Source organism: Sander vitreus, chromosome 1 (genome assembly GCF_031162955.1).
Source record: "Sander vitreus isolate 19-12246 chromosome 1, sanVit1, whole genome shotgun sequence".
In the NCBI taxonomy this organism is placed as follows: Eukaryota; Metazoa; Chordata; class Actinopteri; order Perciformes; family Percidae; genus Sander; species Sander vitreus.
The window spans coordinates 30,548,751-30,566,183 of NC_135855.1; the positions used below are offsets into that span (position 1 = coordinate 30,548,751).

The 17,433-nt window shown below is 43.6% G+C and overlaps 1 protein-coding gene across 1 annotated transcript in view; it reads left to right on the forward strand.

The window, feature by feature from the left end:
- The window catches only part of LOC144519266 (transient receptor potential cation channel subfamily M member 7-like), a 43,596-nt gene that overhangs the window by 16,616 nt on the left and 9,547 nt on the right, over window positions 1–17,433 (forward strand). The window contains 16 exon segments of the mRNA XM_078252281.1: window positions 74–351; window positions 448–676; window positions 5,839–5,994; window positions 6,415–6,558; window positions 8,344–8,472; window positions 8,609–8,860; window positions 10,206–10,380; window positions 11,287–11,419; window positions 11,567–11,745; window positions 11,849–11,949; window positions 11,951–11,982; window positions 13,144–13,946; window positions 14,961–15,049; window positions 15,778–15,874; window positions 16,055–16,131; window positions 16,232–16,269. Of these exon segments, the coding sequence (XP_078108407.1) occupies window positions 74–351; window positions 448–676; window positions 5,839–5,994; window positions 6,415–6,558; window positions 8,344–8,472; window positions 8,609–8,860; window positions 10,206–10,380; window positions 11,287–11,419; window positions 11,567–11,745; window positions 11,849–11,949; window positions 11,951–11,982; window positions 13,144–13,946; window positions 14,961–15,049; window positions 15,778–15,874; window positions 16,055–16,131; window positions 16,232–16,269 (2,912 nt within the window).

The window sequence follows — 17,433 nt, forward strand, 5'->3', positions numbered from 1 at the left end:
ACGGCTTCCTTTAAACGGGAGTATCGGGGGTCTGTGTGCCTCTACCCCTCTCACTGCTCCTTCCCTCTCCTAGCTTGAGTCTTCCATCGATCAGAACAAAAAGAGAAGCAAAGAAGAGATTGTGGACATAGACGACCCAGAGACACGGCGGTTTCCCTACCCTTTTAATGAGCTGTTGGTGTGGGCCGTGCTGATGAAGAGGCAGAAAATGTCACTCTTCTTCTGGCAGCACGGCGAGGAGAACATGGCAAAGGCACTGGTGGCCTGTAAGCTTTGCCGATCCATGGGCTACGAGGCCAAGAAGAGTGACGTGGTGGACGACACCTCCGAGAAGCTCAAGGAGTACTCAATGTAAGGTTTTCTGTGGCTTTGATTCATGTCTCGTAGCTATAAAATGTGTCCGTAAAAGTGAAGGTGTGGACTAAACAAACTAGTGATGTGTTTCAGTGAGTTTGGGACATTAGCAGTGGACCTGCTGGAGGAGTCGTTCAGGCAGGATGAGACCATGGCCATGAAGCTGCTCACCTATGAGCTGAAGAACTGGAGCAACTCTACATGTTTGAAGTTGGCTGTCTCCTCCCACCTACGGCCCTTTGTGGTTTATACCTGCACCCAGTTGCTGTTGTCAGACATGTGGATGGGACGGCTGAACATGCGCAAGAACTCCTGGTACAAGGTTCATGTTCCATCTAGATTTTTATTTTTATTTTTAAGTGCTGGATTTTGTGCTTTGTTTTCAGTGGCTGCTGAGGTTCGACAGTGAATTATTAGTCTATGTACAGCTTAATACAAATATTAAACCATACTGTATTGGTTTAACTTTTTGTCAACAGATGCTGTGCTCCTATGGCTTGAACCAAGGTCTGCTTTTTATATCTAATCCCAATCTCAATTCAAGTACTTTGTTGAGGTGTGATGCTACTTGGTTTGAATTGTGATACAATTAATAAACAGTTTACTAATACTCTTGTTTATCTCAGGTGACCTACTGGTGCAAGCCATTCCTGATTTGTTGTTCAAACCCATAGACGATAGATTAAAATATGGACGTAGTCTCTGTGGTGTCACCAATAGGTTTCTGAAGAGCCAAAATAAAGCTCAAAGTGGGCAGCTCTTGACAGTGTCTGATGTCTGCTAATCCAAAAATGGGCAAAGAGGTGGAGCGTGGATGGAGCTGCGGCGGGCCAAATGAAGCCTACAGCAAACAACGCCCTTAATGGGTGGGGGTTATGGGGATTAGTCCCGCATTGCCAAACCTATCTTCACCGCACTGTGTCAGCGCTGGAGTATGGTCTGGCTACACTTCTATCTAATCTGGGTTACAAAAAGACACTAACTTTTTCTCAATTCATTTTTAGTAAACATCCAAATATAAAGAGTAGTTCTCTATTGTATCTAGACTATCTCCACCGTTACATATTCCATATGTACAGGGATGATCAGAGATGGTCTCTCCGTCTCTCCGGGAACCATCACCTTATCGTGGTGGAGAGGTTTGTGTGTCCCTATGAACCTGAGGGCTGTGTTGTCTGGAGCTTTGTGCTCCTGGTAGGTTCTCCCATGGCAAGGTGGTCTCAGGTGAGGGGCCAGACAAAGAATGGTTAAAAAACCCTATGAGTGAACAAGGAAGAGATAGAGTGACGGAGCAAGCCCCGGGCCCCGACCAGACCCGGGCGGCAGAGGCTGGCTCTGGGGACTTGGAATGTCTCCTCTCTGTGGGGGAAGGAGCCAGACGTTGGAGTTTACCCCTGTGGGCGAGCGGGTTGCCTCCCTACGCCTGCGGGTTGTGGGTGGGGAGGGACTCTCACTATAGTCTGTATTCGGCCTTCTTGGAGACATTGAATGGAGTCATGTATGGGGCTCCAGTGGCCGTATGTTTTGGACACTCGGGTGAAGAGAGGGGCAGAGCTGTCAACCGATCACCATCTGGTGGTGAGTTGGGTCAGGGGGTGGGGGAAGACACTGGACAGACCTGGTAAGCCCAAACGGGTAGTGCGGGTAAATGCAGCCTCTGCCGTGAAAGAGGCAAAGCAGTGGGTGTGGGAGAAGTTCGGGGAAGACATGGAGAAGGACTTTCGGTCGGCACCAAGGTGCTTCTGGAAAAGCGTTCGCCACCTCAGGAGGGGGAAGCAGGGAACCATCCAAGCTGTGTACAGTAAGGATGGGACACGGTTGACCTCAACTGAGGAGGTAATAGGGCGGTGGAAGGAGCACTTTGAGGAACTCCTAAATCCAGCTAATACGCCCTCTATGGTACAGGCAGAGCTGGAGGATGATGGGGGATTGTCGTCAATTTCCCTGGTGGAAGTCGCTGAGGTAGTTAAACAACTCCACAGTGGCAAAGCCCCAGGAATTGATGAGATCCATCCAGAAATGCTGAAAGCTCTGGGTGTGGAGGGGCTGTCTTGGTTGACATGCGTCTTTAACATTGCATGGAAGTCAGGGACGGTGCCTAAGGAGTGGCAGACCGGGGTGGTGGTTCCCCTGTTCAAAAAAGGGGGACCAGAGGGCATGTGCCAATTACAGGGGTATCACACTTCTCAGCCTCCCTGGTAAAGTCTACTCCAAGGTCCTGGAAAGGAGGGTTCGGCCGATAGTCGAACCTTGGGTTGAAGAGGAACAATGCGGATTCTGTCCTGGTCGTGGAACAACGGATCAGATCGTCACTCTCGCAAGGATCCTGGAGGGAGCCTGGAAGTATGCCCACCTGGTCTACATGTGTTTTGTGGATCTGGAGAAGGCGTATGACCGGGTCCCCCTGGAGATACTGTGGGAGGTGCTGCGGAAGTATGGGGTGAGGGGGTCCCTTCTCAGGGCCATCCAATCTCTGTATGACCAAAGCGAGAGCTGTGTCCGGGTTCTCGGCAGTAAGTCGGACTCGTTTCAGGTGAGGGTTGACCTCCGCCAGGGCTGCGTTTTGTCATCAATCCGTTTGTAGTATTTATGGACAGGATATCGAGGCATAGTCGGGGTGGGGAGGGGTTGCAGTTCGGTGGGCTGGGGATCTCCTCGCTGCTCTTTGCAGATGATGTGGTCCTGATGGCATCATTGGTCTGTGACTTTCAGCACTCACTGGATCAGTTCGCAACCGAGTGTGAAACGGCTGGGATGAGGATCAGCACCTCTAAATCTGAGGCCATAGTTCTCAGCTGGAAACCGATGGAGTGCCTTCTCCAGGTAGGGAATAAGTCCTTACCCCAAGTGAAGGAGTTTAAATACCTTGGGGTCTTGTTCGCGAGTGAGGGGACAATGGAGCAGGAGATTGGTCGGAGAATCGGCGCAGCGGGTGCGGTTTTACATTCAATTGTAGGCAAAGCTCTCAGTCTACCGGTCAGTTTTCTTTCCTACCCTCACCTATGGTCATGAAGGCTGGGTCATGACCGAAAGAACGAGATCCAGGGTACAAGCGGCCGAAATGGGTTTCCTCAGGAGGGTGGATAGGGTGAGAAGCATAGTCATCCGTGAGGAGCTCGGAGTAGAGCCGCTGCTCCTTCGCGTCGAAAGGAGCCAGTTGAGGTGGTTCGGGCATCTGGTAAGGATGCTCCCTGGGCACCTCCCTAGGGAGGTGTTCCAGGCACGTCCAGCTGGGAGGAGGCCATGGGGAAGACCTAGGACTAGATGAAGGGATTAAATCTCCAACCTGGCCTGGGAACGCGTGGCTAATGTGGCTCGGGAAAGGGAAGTTTGGGGTCCCCTGCTGGAGCTGCGCCCCCCACGACCCGACACCGGATAAGCGGACGAAGATGGATGGATGGATGATCAGAGATGGCCAAAGTACTCACTTCCCGTACTCAAGTAGAAGTACAGATACTTGTGTTAAAAAAATACTCTGGTAAAAGTAGAAGTACTGATTTAACTTCTTTACTCAATTAATAGTAACAAAGTACAGGCTTGGAAATTTACTGGAAATTTACCTGGACCACACAAATGATTGGGAATGTCTTGCTGCTTGTCTGCCGAATCTCTGGGATCTCTGTTTTCTTCATTTTCAATCATGTCGCCGTCCATACTACTATGTGCTAACGTTACCGCCATCAAGCCGCAGTGATTTGCCGTGAATGAATGCCGCCAAATCTGTTGAGTCGTCTTGTAGTGGTGCGTCAAGTGCAACGTATATTCCCATCCAATTAGATTGAATTCGGTATTGATGACGCAAAAAATAATAACGGTAACTCCACTGAAATTATTTGAAACTAAAGTAACGAGCTAATTTTGTAAAATGTAAGGAGTAGAAAGTACTGATAATCGTGTAAAAAATGTAAGGAGTAAAGTAAAAAGTCGGCACAAAAATAAATAGTAAAGTAAAAATATCTGAAAAATCTACATGAGTACAGTAACGAAGTATGTGTACTTCGTTACTTCCCATCTCTGGGGATGATCCCCCTGAGGTCAGGTACGTGGACACATCGGCTTGCCCGGCCACGTCCTATAAAGCACTTGTGCTGGCGTGGAATCACTGATTGTTTGATCTCCACTTGAGAGTATGGTTACGTGCGTGCAGACAATCTCATAGAGAAAAACTGGAAGAAAGAGTGTGGATGAATCTGCTTACCTGTTAATTTAGGAGCCTGTCTATGGGCAGCCTCTGTGGATTATTGTTCCCGTGTTGCAAACAAAGTACGTGACAACAGTTTTGACTGTCTCCGGCTGACACGCCGTGTGGGATCCAATGCTGAGCATGCGTAAAGTCGGCTAACAGACGGAAAAGTACATGGTCCTTGGAGCACTTCAGCATCCTTCCTGAACTGAAGTGGCTCTCCCTTGACGCTAGGTTACTCTGGCGTACCTTTGCCTGAAGAGTAGGCAAGCTCCATGACCTTCCATCTGGGTTCCAGTTGACCCAGCCTGTTCGAGTATAGTCACTCTCCTCTCCTGAAAGGCTCGGATGGTATAGTGGCCCCATTCCATGTTCCACCCAGTCAGGACCCCTGTCCCACTGGGTTGTGGATGCTATTGAACAGGCATATACATTTCCGGGTGTGCCTGTCCCATCCTGGGTATTGGCTCAATCAACCCTTGGCGTTGCTACCTTGTGGGCCTTATGGTGGCAAGCCCCCCACGCTGCTACATGTACAGCATCCACATGGTCATCTCGGTCCACATTCATTTTCGGTGGAGAGATAGTCTCGATACGATAAAGAATGCTCGGCTACGTTGTAACCTTGGTTCTCTGAGTGAAGAGACTATCTCTCCAGCTGTAGGCTGCTAGAAGACGGTTCCGATCAAACTATCAGTGATTCGACGCCAGCACAGGTGCTTTACAGGGCGTGGCCGGGCAAGCCAGTGTGTCTTAAAGAAGTATCCACATACCTGACCTCAGGGGGATCATCCCTGTACATATGGAATAATAATAATAATAATAATAATAATAATAATAATAATAATAATAATAATAATAAAGCTTTATTGCAGACACAGGTCCATATAACACATAATACAGTATACATAGTATAAAAAGGAGATACAATATGTAACGGTGGAGAGATAGTCTCTTCACTCAGAGAACCAAGGTTACAACGTAACCGAGCATTATGCTACTGAAAAACGTTTTGTTCTAGATGTCTTTCCTTAATTTCGTTGTGTTTTTGTTTAAGTTTTTTATTTGGATTTGGATACTCCCATGAAACGAACATGTTGTTATTTCTTTGTTTTGGGTTACTTGTCACTGGGGCTATCAAGACAGAACATTCAAATCAATCAAATGATTGAACAGCCACAAAACAGGTTAGATGTACACTTAGGCAACAAAACACTTGTGATAGATTAGTGTGTGTAATTCAAGGACTTTCTTGACAAATATAGAAGCATCCACCCACATTAGTGTGTATTTGTCTCTAGGTGATTCTGAGTATGTTGGTACCTCCTGCCATCCTACTGTTGGAGTACAAATCCAAGGCTGAGATGGCTCATATCCCTCAGAGTCAGGAAGACCACCAGATGACCATGGAGGACAGCAAACGCAACTTCCAGAACATAGCTGAAGACATCCAAATGGTTTGATTTACTCAGTCCTTCTGTTTTTTGTATTTTTATCCTTTTAATTTGAAGCTCTAATATATGGTATCTCCCTAGTGTGAAAGCAGTCCTACAGTGAAATAAATCAGTAAAAACGATTTAAAATGTCCAAATGCATTATAATTCTTAAAGATGAAAAATAGTCCAATGTTTAGGTGGTGTTAAAAGGTTTAATGAGCTGTGAACAGGTTGTATGTCTGTTGGGTAATAAGAAGAGTAACGACAGATTTTCACATGAAAAGATTTTTTATAAATACTTTTGTGATTCTTGTTACTAGTAAGTCATTTATTTGCTTACCTTCTTTCACTCACTCACATCCTCTCCTTTGCTTTCTCCCTCTCTTCTCCCCACATTGCCGCTTGCTGTTGTCTAATTTGGGCCTTGTTAACTCTCTATAGGATGTGTTCAAGGAGGCCAGATCCCACGACCACGTGGAGGCAAAGAATGACATGGAGACACATATTCGTGCCAGGAAGCTTCCCTTAACCAGGAAAATTCATGCTTTCTACCACGCTCCCATAGTCAAGTTCTGGTCCAACACGGTATGGAGATTACAGAAGGGATCACACGCATACACATCCATCCAACCATTTTTTTATTTTTTAATGGTTGTTTTTCTGGGTAGTATTCTGGGTAACAGGAGAGGATGTTGCTACTAGTAATATCTTAACACAGATTGAGGTGGAAATGCAAACAGGAATGTGCAAAAGGTACTTTATTGCCTAGCTTAGTTCCTTTCTTCATTTGCTCCTTAGTACCTAAGACAATTTAGTCCAAAGGGACTGTTAGAGATATGATACTTAAGGTCCCCCTCTGCCACACAAAAACCCTGCAGACTTTGGCTGTGATGGATACCATGAATACCACAAATAGGAGATGGGGCATGGTGCAACCTCTTATCAGACAACCACACAGAAAGTGGCGAGACACTGAGTATGGAAACACAGCTCTCTCACTCTATGTACAGTATTTTAGCATTGAATTGATGGACAGATATTACCTCGGCACCATCTACAGGAAAGCTCAAGGAACCCCATTATGCAGCATTGTACAATCCACAACATGCATTTAGTTAAGACCCCTTGATTATTAGTGATAAGTACTTGTTTGGGACCTTTGGAAGAATCTAATAGAGGCCAATTCTCAGAAGTCTGTTAATCTATTTCTTAGAGTGGTTAAGCAAAGTAATTCCTGGCTTGTTGGAACACCATCCTGGCCCTTTTTTCTACAAAATGAAAGCCACCACTTTGTCTGTGCTGGGAGTGGGAGGCAAATGAGGGACCATTTCTTTCACGCTGCGCCACCACTCCTACTGGTTGGCTTTGTGGAGTGAGTAGGAAATTAAGATCAAAAGAATGAATTTCTGCATGTGTTATACCCTTACACTTACGTTTAAAACACTTATTTATGGACCACAGACAAGAAAGAGGCAGTACTAGCAGTAAAATCTTGTTTTAAACAAATGTTCTTGAATACACACTTGCTACTGTTATTGCTACTGTTACGTCCACACTCCTGCACAGGATTATCACTCATCTTTTCTCACTTGTGCTAATTTATATACGCACTATACGACTTGGAGTTAAGCACTGAAGTAATTCTTAAAAAGGGAAGATGTGTTCGGAGTTTTGCCAACCGGATACGGCAAAAGTTTAATCTATCAACTAGCGTTGCTCTGGTTGGCTATGAGTGCAGAGGGAATTTGAAAGACAACCGTTTATCCCGCCCCTCGGATTGAACCATGCCAATGGTGAGTTCCCAGACCCAACATCTTGATGTGGGTCTGGCTTGCCAGGTTAACATACAGTAGCTTTGTCAGTGTTACTATGGAAATACTGATAATTGCAGCTTTAAATGACTAGTAGGATAAATATTTCCCTTTCAATGTTTTATATATAATCCCCTGAACCGCTCACCCCCTCCCTTCTGAATGCAGACTTTGTTGGGAACTGTGATTTTCACTTGAGACGGAGAAGATGAAATTTCTCTTCTTTCACACAGCTAACCGCCAGCTGAGCTCTGAGAGCTCAGAGGCCTCAGTCAAACTATTTACCCCCAACTCAAAGTGCCATGATAACAGATATCAGAGGGCCTCAACTGACTTTTCCCTCTTGGGAACTGTCTGAATTTAGAGGCTCTTTGTCAACACAGGCCAGTCCTCATCTACATCCAACATATCTTGTATACACTTTGTCTACATTTCCCACATTTATAACACATAAAAGTAAAAAAAAAAGAATTTCTCCTTTACATTTGAAAATGTGGTTTCATATGTTTTTGGAGTTGTTTATGGGTCTTGTGTATCTCTTATATCTCTATCTCTGTAGCTCTTCTACCTGGGCTTCTTGATGACATACTCGTATGTTGTCCTGGTGAAAATGCCTGAATGGCCTTCTCCTCAAGAGTGGGTGGTCATCCTCTACATATTCACCTCTGCCATTGAAAAAATTCGAGAGGTATGTGCAAGGCTCCATAATGTTTTAAAATAATTGAGGTAATGAAGATAACAGTTTTTTGTAGTCCTTTAAACTTTACCAAAGACAATTAATAACTAATAATCCTCAGCATTATTTCACAATTTCTTTTTTCCAGATGTTTATTTCTGAAGCAGGCAAAATAAGCCAGAAGATAAAAGTGTGGTTCAGTGACTTTTATAATGTGTCTGACTTTCTTGCCATTGTGACCTTCTTCATCGGCTTTGGCCTGAGATTGGCTGGAGGTGAGGCCTTTGTCCCCGGGAGGACGGTATATTGTCTCAATATCATCTTTTGGTATGTGCGCCTCCTGGATATCCTGGCTGTCAACCAGCAAGCTGGACCCTATGTCATGATGATTTCTAAAATGGTGAGTTATTGTGAAAGTGACACCACCACATGATGTATAGCAAAGCGGACATGAACGTTTTGTACACCGTGTAAAAGTTGTCATTTTTCTCAGAGATACAATGCAACAGGAATAATATTTTATTATTTACACAAACACTACTTTGCTGATGTAAGTGAAATTGTAATGAACCATACACTAAGAAATGCTGTTAAAATGTTTCAATAGGGATAATTGTATGGCACATAAGGCCAGGGCAGCTAAATGATAGGCTTAAATGTTTTGTATCTTTTTAGGTTATAATCTGAACATACTGTGAGAGAGTTGTCGCTATGTTTTTGTGCATTCGCAAATTGCTCATATTAACATAAATGTTTTTTATTTAATCAGTTTGAACATTCATTTTTAAATAGCATTAGTCATCTACATGCCAGCCCCATCAGTTTTCATCAGTTTTGCCAATATTTTCTCCATTGACTGAGCTCCATGTTGTAGTTGTATAACTTTTGAGTTGATAGTTTACTTTTCACAGAATATTGGATGAAATGATGATAATGTGAAAAATGGGTTGATTTAATTTTGTTAAAGGAAAAGTGTGACAATCTTTAAAATATACCTACCTGCTTGCGCCAAATATGAAGCTAGCTTAGTTAAGCATAAAAACTGTAATCAAGGGGAAGCACCTCTTATTTTACTAAGTAACAACTTACATCTGGTTTGTTAAATCTACACACAATATTTACATTGTGGTTGTTAGGGAGTTACATGTAGGCCTATTTTTGGTTGTAACATTGACTTCCTGAAGTCTTATTAGTGAGCTAAGCAAGGCAGCTGCTAGCTGTTGCTTTACATTTTAGGTAGAGATGTTAGAGCGGTATCAATCTTCTCATTCTCAGCCAGAAAGCAAATAAGCATATTTCCTTAAATATTGAACTACTCCTTTAAGTGAAACTAGATTTAATTAGAACATAATCAAGTTTCCATCATTACATCTGCATAGCTGTTAAGTAGTCATAGACCCTTTAACATTACTGTGTCTGCCCTGGGTATTTCAATACAGACAAAGATTATTTTTTTACCAAGCAGCTACAATCGATAATTGCTTTGAAACTGTCAGCACCAGACCAAATCATAAAAGAACATTGCCTTCTTTCTATTTGTCCTTTATTTAACAAGCTGTTATATAAAAAGTAATGGGACATTTAAGTTTTTTATTTTTTTCAAAAGTAACAAAATAGTGCTGATTTTTGATCCCAAGAGTCGAATCTGTGCACTAAAGAAACTCTCTGGATGTACTATATGTCCAATATTATTTCATGCAGTGATAGTCATATGTTTCATTCAGTATGTGTGACATATCTTGCAGGTGGCCAACATGTTTTATATTGTGGTAATAATGGCTATAGTTCTGCTGAGCTATGGCGTACCCAGGAAAGCCATTCTGTACCCACACGAGGAGCCCAGCTGGACGCTGGCTAAAGATGTGGTCTTCAAACCGTACTTCATGATGTACGGGGAAATGTATGCCTATGAAATCGATGGTAAGGAGAATGAGGACGGTATGGGAGATTACGAGGGTAAAAGCATTTTTTTTAAAGCTTCTCACCATGGCATGAGAGCTGATTGTCACTCAAAACAAGCACTGGAAATTAAACCCCACGACGGTGTAATCAATGCCCTCAGCATCTTTCACACAGACATGGTTTACACGCCAAAGCAGCCAATGCAGGTCTCTTTAGAGAGGGCAGGGCTTTTTGCTTCATCACAGCGTCAACTGCCTCGACTCAGTTAAAAATGGTCTGGATAGCAGGAAACGATTAAATGATCATCACTTGAGTCTTACGCATTTGAAGCTTTGCTCGGACAAAACGCCTGCCTGTTCTCCATAACCTGAGTTGGCATCCCAAGGTTTCACACACAGTTGAAATGTATCACACGGTTTACCACCGTTACTGTGACCCGGAAGTGGTAAAGATAATTGTTTTTTGAACAAACCTTCAAAATATTTCTCTGAACAAATCCCAGTTGCAGTGCGTTTTTCCACACATCAAGTGTAAGAAGCTAATTGTAGCTGTTGGCTTTAAAGTAAAGGGTACTTATATATCAAGCTAATACATCAAATAATGTAAAGGGATGATGCTGCCAACAGCTGTTAACACAGTTAAAACATCACAATGAATACATTAAATAAAAAGTAAAACAGAATTTTATATTAATACAGTTAATATTTCAATGTAGTTTCATTGTAGGATTGTCCTCTTTTGTCTTAGTATGTATCCATGTGTGGTAGAGTCAGATTTGGACCCAAAGGGGACAGAAAGTTAGTTAAAGATTTTGCAAATGAACAAGACCTGGATGTGATGAGTGCATAGCATATTTTGGGGATTTGTATGTGCGTGTATATTTGCAGGTGTTTGCATATTCTAAAAGGCTTATCTTCCTCACAGTGTGTGACAATAGCAGTGACAACAACGTAAAGGACCTGTGTTCGGCAGGAGTGTGGCTGACTCCTCTGCTACAAGCAGTCTACGTCTTTGTAGAGTATATAATAATGGTCAACCTCCTCATCGCCTTCTTCAAGTAAGTGCACAACATGTCAGTGCTAAATCCATAATAATATGTGTACTCATTAGCTTTGGGTTATGTGTTAAATTTGTATACCGTATATTGCTGGCATTCTCCACAACATCATCATCATCAGTGTAATTTCTGTACTCTGTTTTCCAGCAATGTGTATACGCAAGTGAAGTCCATTTCTAATTTGGTGTGGAAGTACCAGCGCTACCACTTTATTATGGCCTACCATGAGAAGCCTGTCCTCCCTCCCCCCTTCATCCTCCTCTGCCATATCTACTCCCTCTTCTGTATGTGTAGAAAGAGGAAGAAGGAGCATACCTACGGACCAAGTACGACAACACTACTGGCATTCTTTGGCAGAAACTGCACGTTGATTATTAAAAACCTGCACTAACAGTAACACTGTCATCTTTCTTTCTTTCTTTCTTTCAGAGCTGTTTCTCACAGAGGAAGACCAAAAGAAGCTTCATGATTTTGAGGAGCAGTGTGTGGAGACGTACTTTCATGAAAAGAATGATCAGTTTAACTCTGCAAAGTGAGGAGCGCATACGTATTACCTCAGAAAGGTGAGACTGTAATTGGTCTTCTTAAAAGTGCCCTGTGAAGTGTGTCTTGTAGAAGCAAAAAGTATGTTTACAGTCAGTGTTACTCACCAAAATGCATTGTGGGTATTTTTGTGAGGTCTAACAAATGTATGTGCATCCAAGGGGGTAAGCGAGCATCCGGAAAGTGCACCTCCTATGGGGAGATTCTAGGCTAACAAGCCATCACCTTCCGTTAGCATTCCATTGACTCACATTCATTTTGGCGTCACTTTGACAGCGAGTAACTTTACATCTGAAGCGTTTAAAGACTCTATTTGTCCATTGTTTATTTCTAAAGAAACACGACAATGTATAAAAGGCTCCATTACCTTGTATCTTACGTTATGGCCCCGTAGCAACCGTTTTTGTAAAAATAGGCTAACGATTGTGTCATAACCACGGGACTTACTGTCGCATAGTAGAGGAATTACCGTATAGTCAGGAGAAGCTTGCAGGTGACGCTCGCAGGCAGTTTAGACTTACATTAGCCGTTTAAGTTGAAAACTAATGTTAACTAGCATTTTAGTTAGCAATAATTAGCCTGTGCCTATGTTCTCCTATAATCTCCTTACATATACCTACGCTCTCCGTGTCTGCAAGATTCGGAATGTTTGAGATTTCTCTTGGCACAGCTACCAGAAGACTTACAACTTTCAGACAGGTTGCTCACTTCACATCTACGTCGTCAAGCTCAGTTTGAAGCTGCGCAATACGCTCAGCCATCACCGGAAAAGTGACTTCACTGGTCTCCTTCAAAGTATATTGCGTCGCTGTGTCCATTTCCTTTACTGTCTATGTGTGCATCCTCATGCAAACAACACAAAACAGACCCACTTATAACAAACTGCTCCATAGGTTGCCTTTTTAAGGCTGTCAAAAAGCTAAAGCTTAAAAAGATTCAGTGTTTAAAATTAAATCAAATGAGTAACATAGCCTACTGAATATACAGTAATTGTGACATTAAATCTGACATTTTCAAAATCAGGTCAGTGAATATGCCATGCTATAACATCGGTCATTTAATAAAAATGAAGAAATGAATCCTTTCCATTGTAAATGTAACAATATAACATTTAACATTAACAGTAGTAGGTAACACAAGCTGAGCTGTGGGTAACTGAAGCTACTGTTTGTCATTTCCAGGGTTGAGACCATGGGTATGCAGCTGAGGGAGGTTGGCAACAAGGTCAACTTTATAAAACGCTCTTTGCACACATTGGACTCCCAGATCGGCCACCTGCAGGACCTCTCAGCTCTGACTGTGGACACCCTGAAGACCCTCACTGCTCAGAGGGCGTCGGAGGCCAGCAAGGTCCACAATCAGATTACCAGGGAGCTCAGCCTGTCTAAGAATGTGGTCCCCAGCATCGGTCCTGTGGCAACAGACACTGGCTCCCACTCCAAATCATCTGTGATAGGCAAACGCAGTGTGGGGGCCTACTTCGGCTCGTCTTTTCCCCTGGCAGGAGCCAACATTGCAGATTCTCTTTTTGGGATTGGTGTAGGGGGAGGGGCTGGGACGGAGAGTAGCCGGAGAGTCGGGAACATCCCTGAAGCAGGAATGGGGCTGGACCCCAACCTGAACCCAGCATTGAGTCTAGACAGGAGGGGGTTGTTTGGGCTCGGGCACCTTTCTGCAGAGGCTGGCTCCTCAGGCAGTGTTGGCTCCAGTGCCTTTGTCCAAAGTGCTGTGGCCATTTCCCCTCCAGAGCTGCGTCTCCGAGGCCGCTCTCTCACCCAGAGTAAGCTGACCCGTCCACAAGAGCCGGGCCTTTCCGACTCCCCATCCAGCCTGCCCAATGTACCCTCCTCAAGGGCTCAGTTCAACATCAGCTGCACTGCTTCCCAGCCCAGTGGCTCCAGCCACCCAGATCTTGCTCTAGTTCGGCTTAACCAGCAGCCCTTCCAGCCAGACAGCACCACTGTAGAGTTTGGGGCGTTTGTGGGTAAGTATGAGACTGAGGGTAAATCTGGTAGTAATGAGGAGGGTGAAAACTTTAAGTGTGTGTATCCCACTGTTGTCATTGTCTCTAAGACTCCGTGCTCTGCTCGGCCTGTCTGCTTGCACTGCAAAGCCTGAGAACAGAGAGGGGGGGAGAGAGAGGGAGGTAGGTTGGGGGTATGTGAACGAGGCGTTCTGCGATGACGAGGGCAGATCAGACTCTCTAAGTAGCCAAAGCACCAACGCTGAAGGCTACCTGGCTACTAAAACTGAATCCTAACTGGGTGACACCCACGGAAATAGTGGCCTGCCAGGCTGTGTGCATGCCCCTGCTGTGGCACCCAGGAGACCACACAGAGGAAGGAGCGAGAGAATGGAAAATGTCGGCACCAACTGCCCCTCCAGTGTCCTGGTATGAGGGTCAAAGTGGGTCAGAAGTCTCGCTTGACAAGAAGAACAAGGCACAAGAGCAAAACACAATGAGAGGTTTGAGTTTCAGTCTTAACTTAAGTTGAGGACTGTGTCTGCCAGGTGCTCGGGCCTGTCCATCTCCAGATCAGGATCCCAGTAGACCTTCAGCTGGTGCCTGTTCTTTTCCTTTCTCTGCTCTGTCTGGACCTCCTGTCTGACTTGTTTATTCTCTGTTCGTGGGTGGTTCGGAGGTTTTCACATGTAATGTGATTGGAGCATAAATGATTGGTTGAGGTTTTCAGGACTAACCGCAGTTGATTAAGGATTTGTTTGGCAGGTGGAGGTGAGGAGTTTCTCATAAGAATCCGCTGTTTGAACTGTGATTATTTCACCATTTGGGTGATAATAATGTCACCAGATTGAGCAGTGCGTCACACAGTGATTAGACTTGGATGTCACAATGGGAGTAGGGATTGTTTTGCTGGGAAGGCAAACATGAATTACTAGGAGAGAAAAAAAAGTGTTTTATTTATTTTGATAATGTCACAGAGTGAAAGGGCAGTTTCAATGGGCCTTACGGAGTCTGACAGTATTTTCTTGGTTTCAGGACATAGAGACAGTTTGGACCTCCAGCACTCCACACCCAAAGAGACCTCCAGCAGACAGCAAAGCCCGGTCACACAGACCAGGTCACAGGTGTGTGTATGTATGCATAAATGTATGAATCATCATTTGGTTGTTTGGTGCATGGACAGTATAGTATATTAAAAAAAATTCCTTTATCCATGTCAATAATATTGACAGCCCAATATTTTTAGGTGTTTGTTTAAACTGTGTTCCTGTCATATTTGCCTTTTATGTAAACACTTTGTAGCTTATTGATGATCAGTCAATACACTTGTTTTAGAGGTCCTACATGTAGATTTTCTGATGTGTAAGTAAAAACTTGTCCCTCCTTGGTAACTTCCTTGGCCACCTCCCTTTTAAGCATTTGCCATCATTTGCCACTTACAGTAAAAATGAACCACATGATTTCCCCCAGGAAACAGATGTGCAGAGGTGGTAATTCAAACTTTACCCAAACTTCAACTTGATGCAGACTTTATTTGCTAAAAGGTGTAGTGATTGTCAAACTAACTTCCACCTGGTGTCTAACCCGCATTGATTTTCATGCATCACCAACCAACTGTGACTTATTGGGCTGTTGGTCTCTACTTTTCCCAGCATGTAAAAACTCAGAGGGATTTCTTTTTCCCCAACATTGTGACATACTGCTCTGATTGATTACTGCGAATGAACAATGTTGATTGATCAATTCACTTTGTTGAGCTGAATCAGACAGATCCTTATGCAGCTCATCTTGTAATTAATGTAGTTACTAGATGATCTCTCTTTGTGTTTGTCCATCTATCGTTCTGCTATAGGCTCAGCCTGAAGGTCCCGGTCACATCAGAGCAGTCAACTCCTACACTGGCTTCACAGAGTATGACAGAAACCCGGTTTTCCTCCATCCTGACTCCTGTAAGCTCACAAAAATAACAAATGATGCTAAGAAAATATCTGCAGAGAAAGATATTTTTAAATATATGCGATCATTTCAGTTCATCGCAGCCCAAAAACCAACAGCAGCATCTGTTTCTTAAATGTTCAGTGTCTCTCCTAACACATTATGGTTGGTGATTGTTTATTGTGTTTCTGTAGCTCTGACAAAGAAGGACAGGAGCAGAGTGTCAGCTGAAGACATCCTCGTCCACGATGACCCCAGGGCTGCAGTTCTGGTAAGAAATGTCTCTATGTGTGCAGAGGAAAACAAATAAATGTTAACTTTATTTATGCTGGTTTCTGTCGGTGTTTAACGACTTCATGTTTCTCCACCAGGAAAGAGTTCAGGTCAAATCAGCCCAAGCAAGCAGCCTGTAAGTTTCCTCCCACTGGCCAACAAGAAGTACACACACACACACACACACACACACACACACACACACACACACACACACACACACACTGACACTCACACTCACTCACTCATTAAAGCGCCCATATTATGCTAATTTTCAGGTTCATAATTGTATTTTGAGGTTGTACCAGAATAGGTTTACATGGTTTAATTTTCAGAAAACACCATATTTTGTTGTACTGCACATTGCTGCAGCTCCTCTTTTCACCCTGTGTATTCAGGTCTCTGTTTTAGCTACAGAGTGAGGCATCACACTTCTATACCATCTTTGGTGGGAGTCGCACATGCGCAGTAGCTAGGTAACGATCACATCAGCTAGCTATCCGTTTCTCCAATTTCAGTCAGTACAAGGCAGGATTAGCCAGGAGACTTCTTCTAAACGAGGGCGCACTTCCAACTTTCCAACAGGAATACCTGCAGAACAGGGACATGTAAGTAGTTATTTTGTAGATTATGGTGAACTCGTGTGTGTTGTAGCAGTGTTTTGCCATTGAGAATGAGGGCCCGGCGTTTCGGCTAATGACATAGAAAGCCCTGCAGATTTTGAACAGCTCACCCGGAGACTGAAGGCAGGATAAATTCAGAAACCCGTATCTCATTTAAAACAGCATGGATGTTTTTTTTTTCTTCCAATTTTGTATGCGTGTGGAAGCATCAGAGACACAAAATAACACCCCAAATCCCAGAAAAAAGTGATTTTTTTTTCATAATATGGGCACTTTAACTTTGCTTAGTCAATGAAGAAAGGACAGTAATGTAAACACATTTGTCACATGCAGGAAACAGAGGAACTACAACTCCCATATACATGACTGATTAACAACAATACAACAAAGGCCACAAACTCACTTTCTCTAACTTTATCTGTGTATGCCAGACCAGTTTATTTGTGATTATAGTTGATTTCTGATGCCTATTTATTTTTCACTTGTTTAAAGCGGATATTTGTAGCTTTCAGTTTGTTTTGATTCTAGCGGCCGCTTTGAAGCATTAGTGTTTTTACTGCACCTGCTGTCGTAAAGGTCTTTTTATTTACGGTGCTGTATTGCCACTGTATTACTGAGTTAGCGTTATGGGGGGGTCATCTAGTTGCAATGAATGTTTTGCTCAGACTGAAAATCAT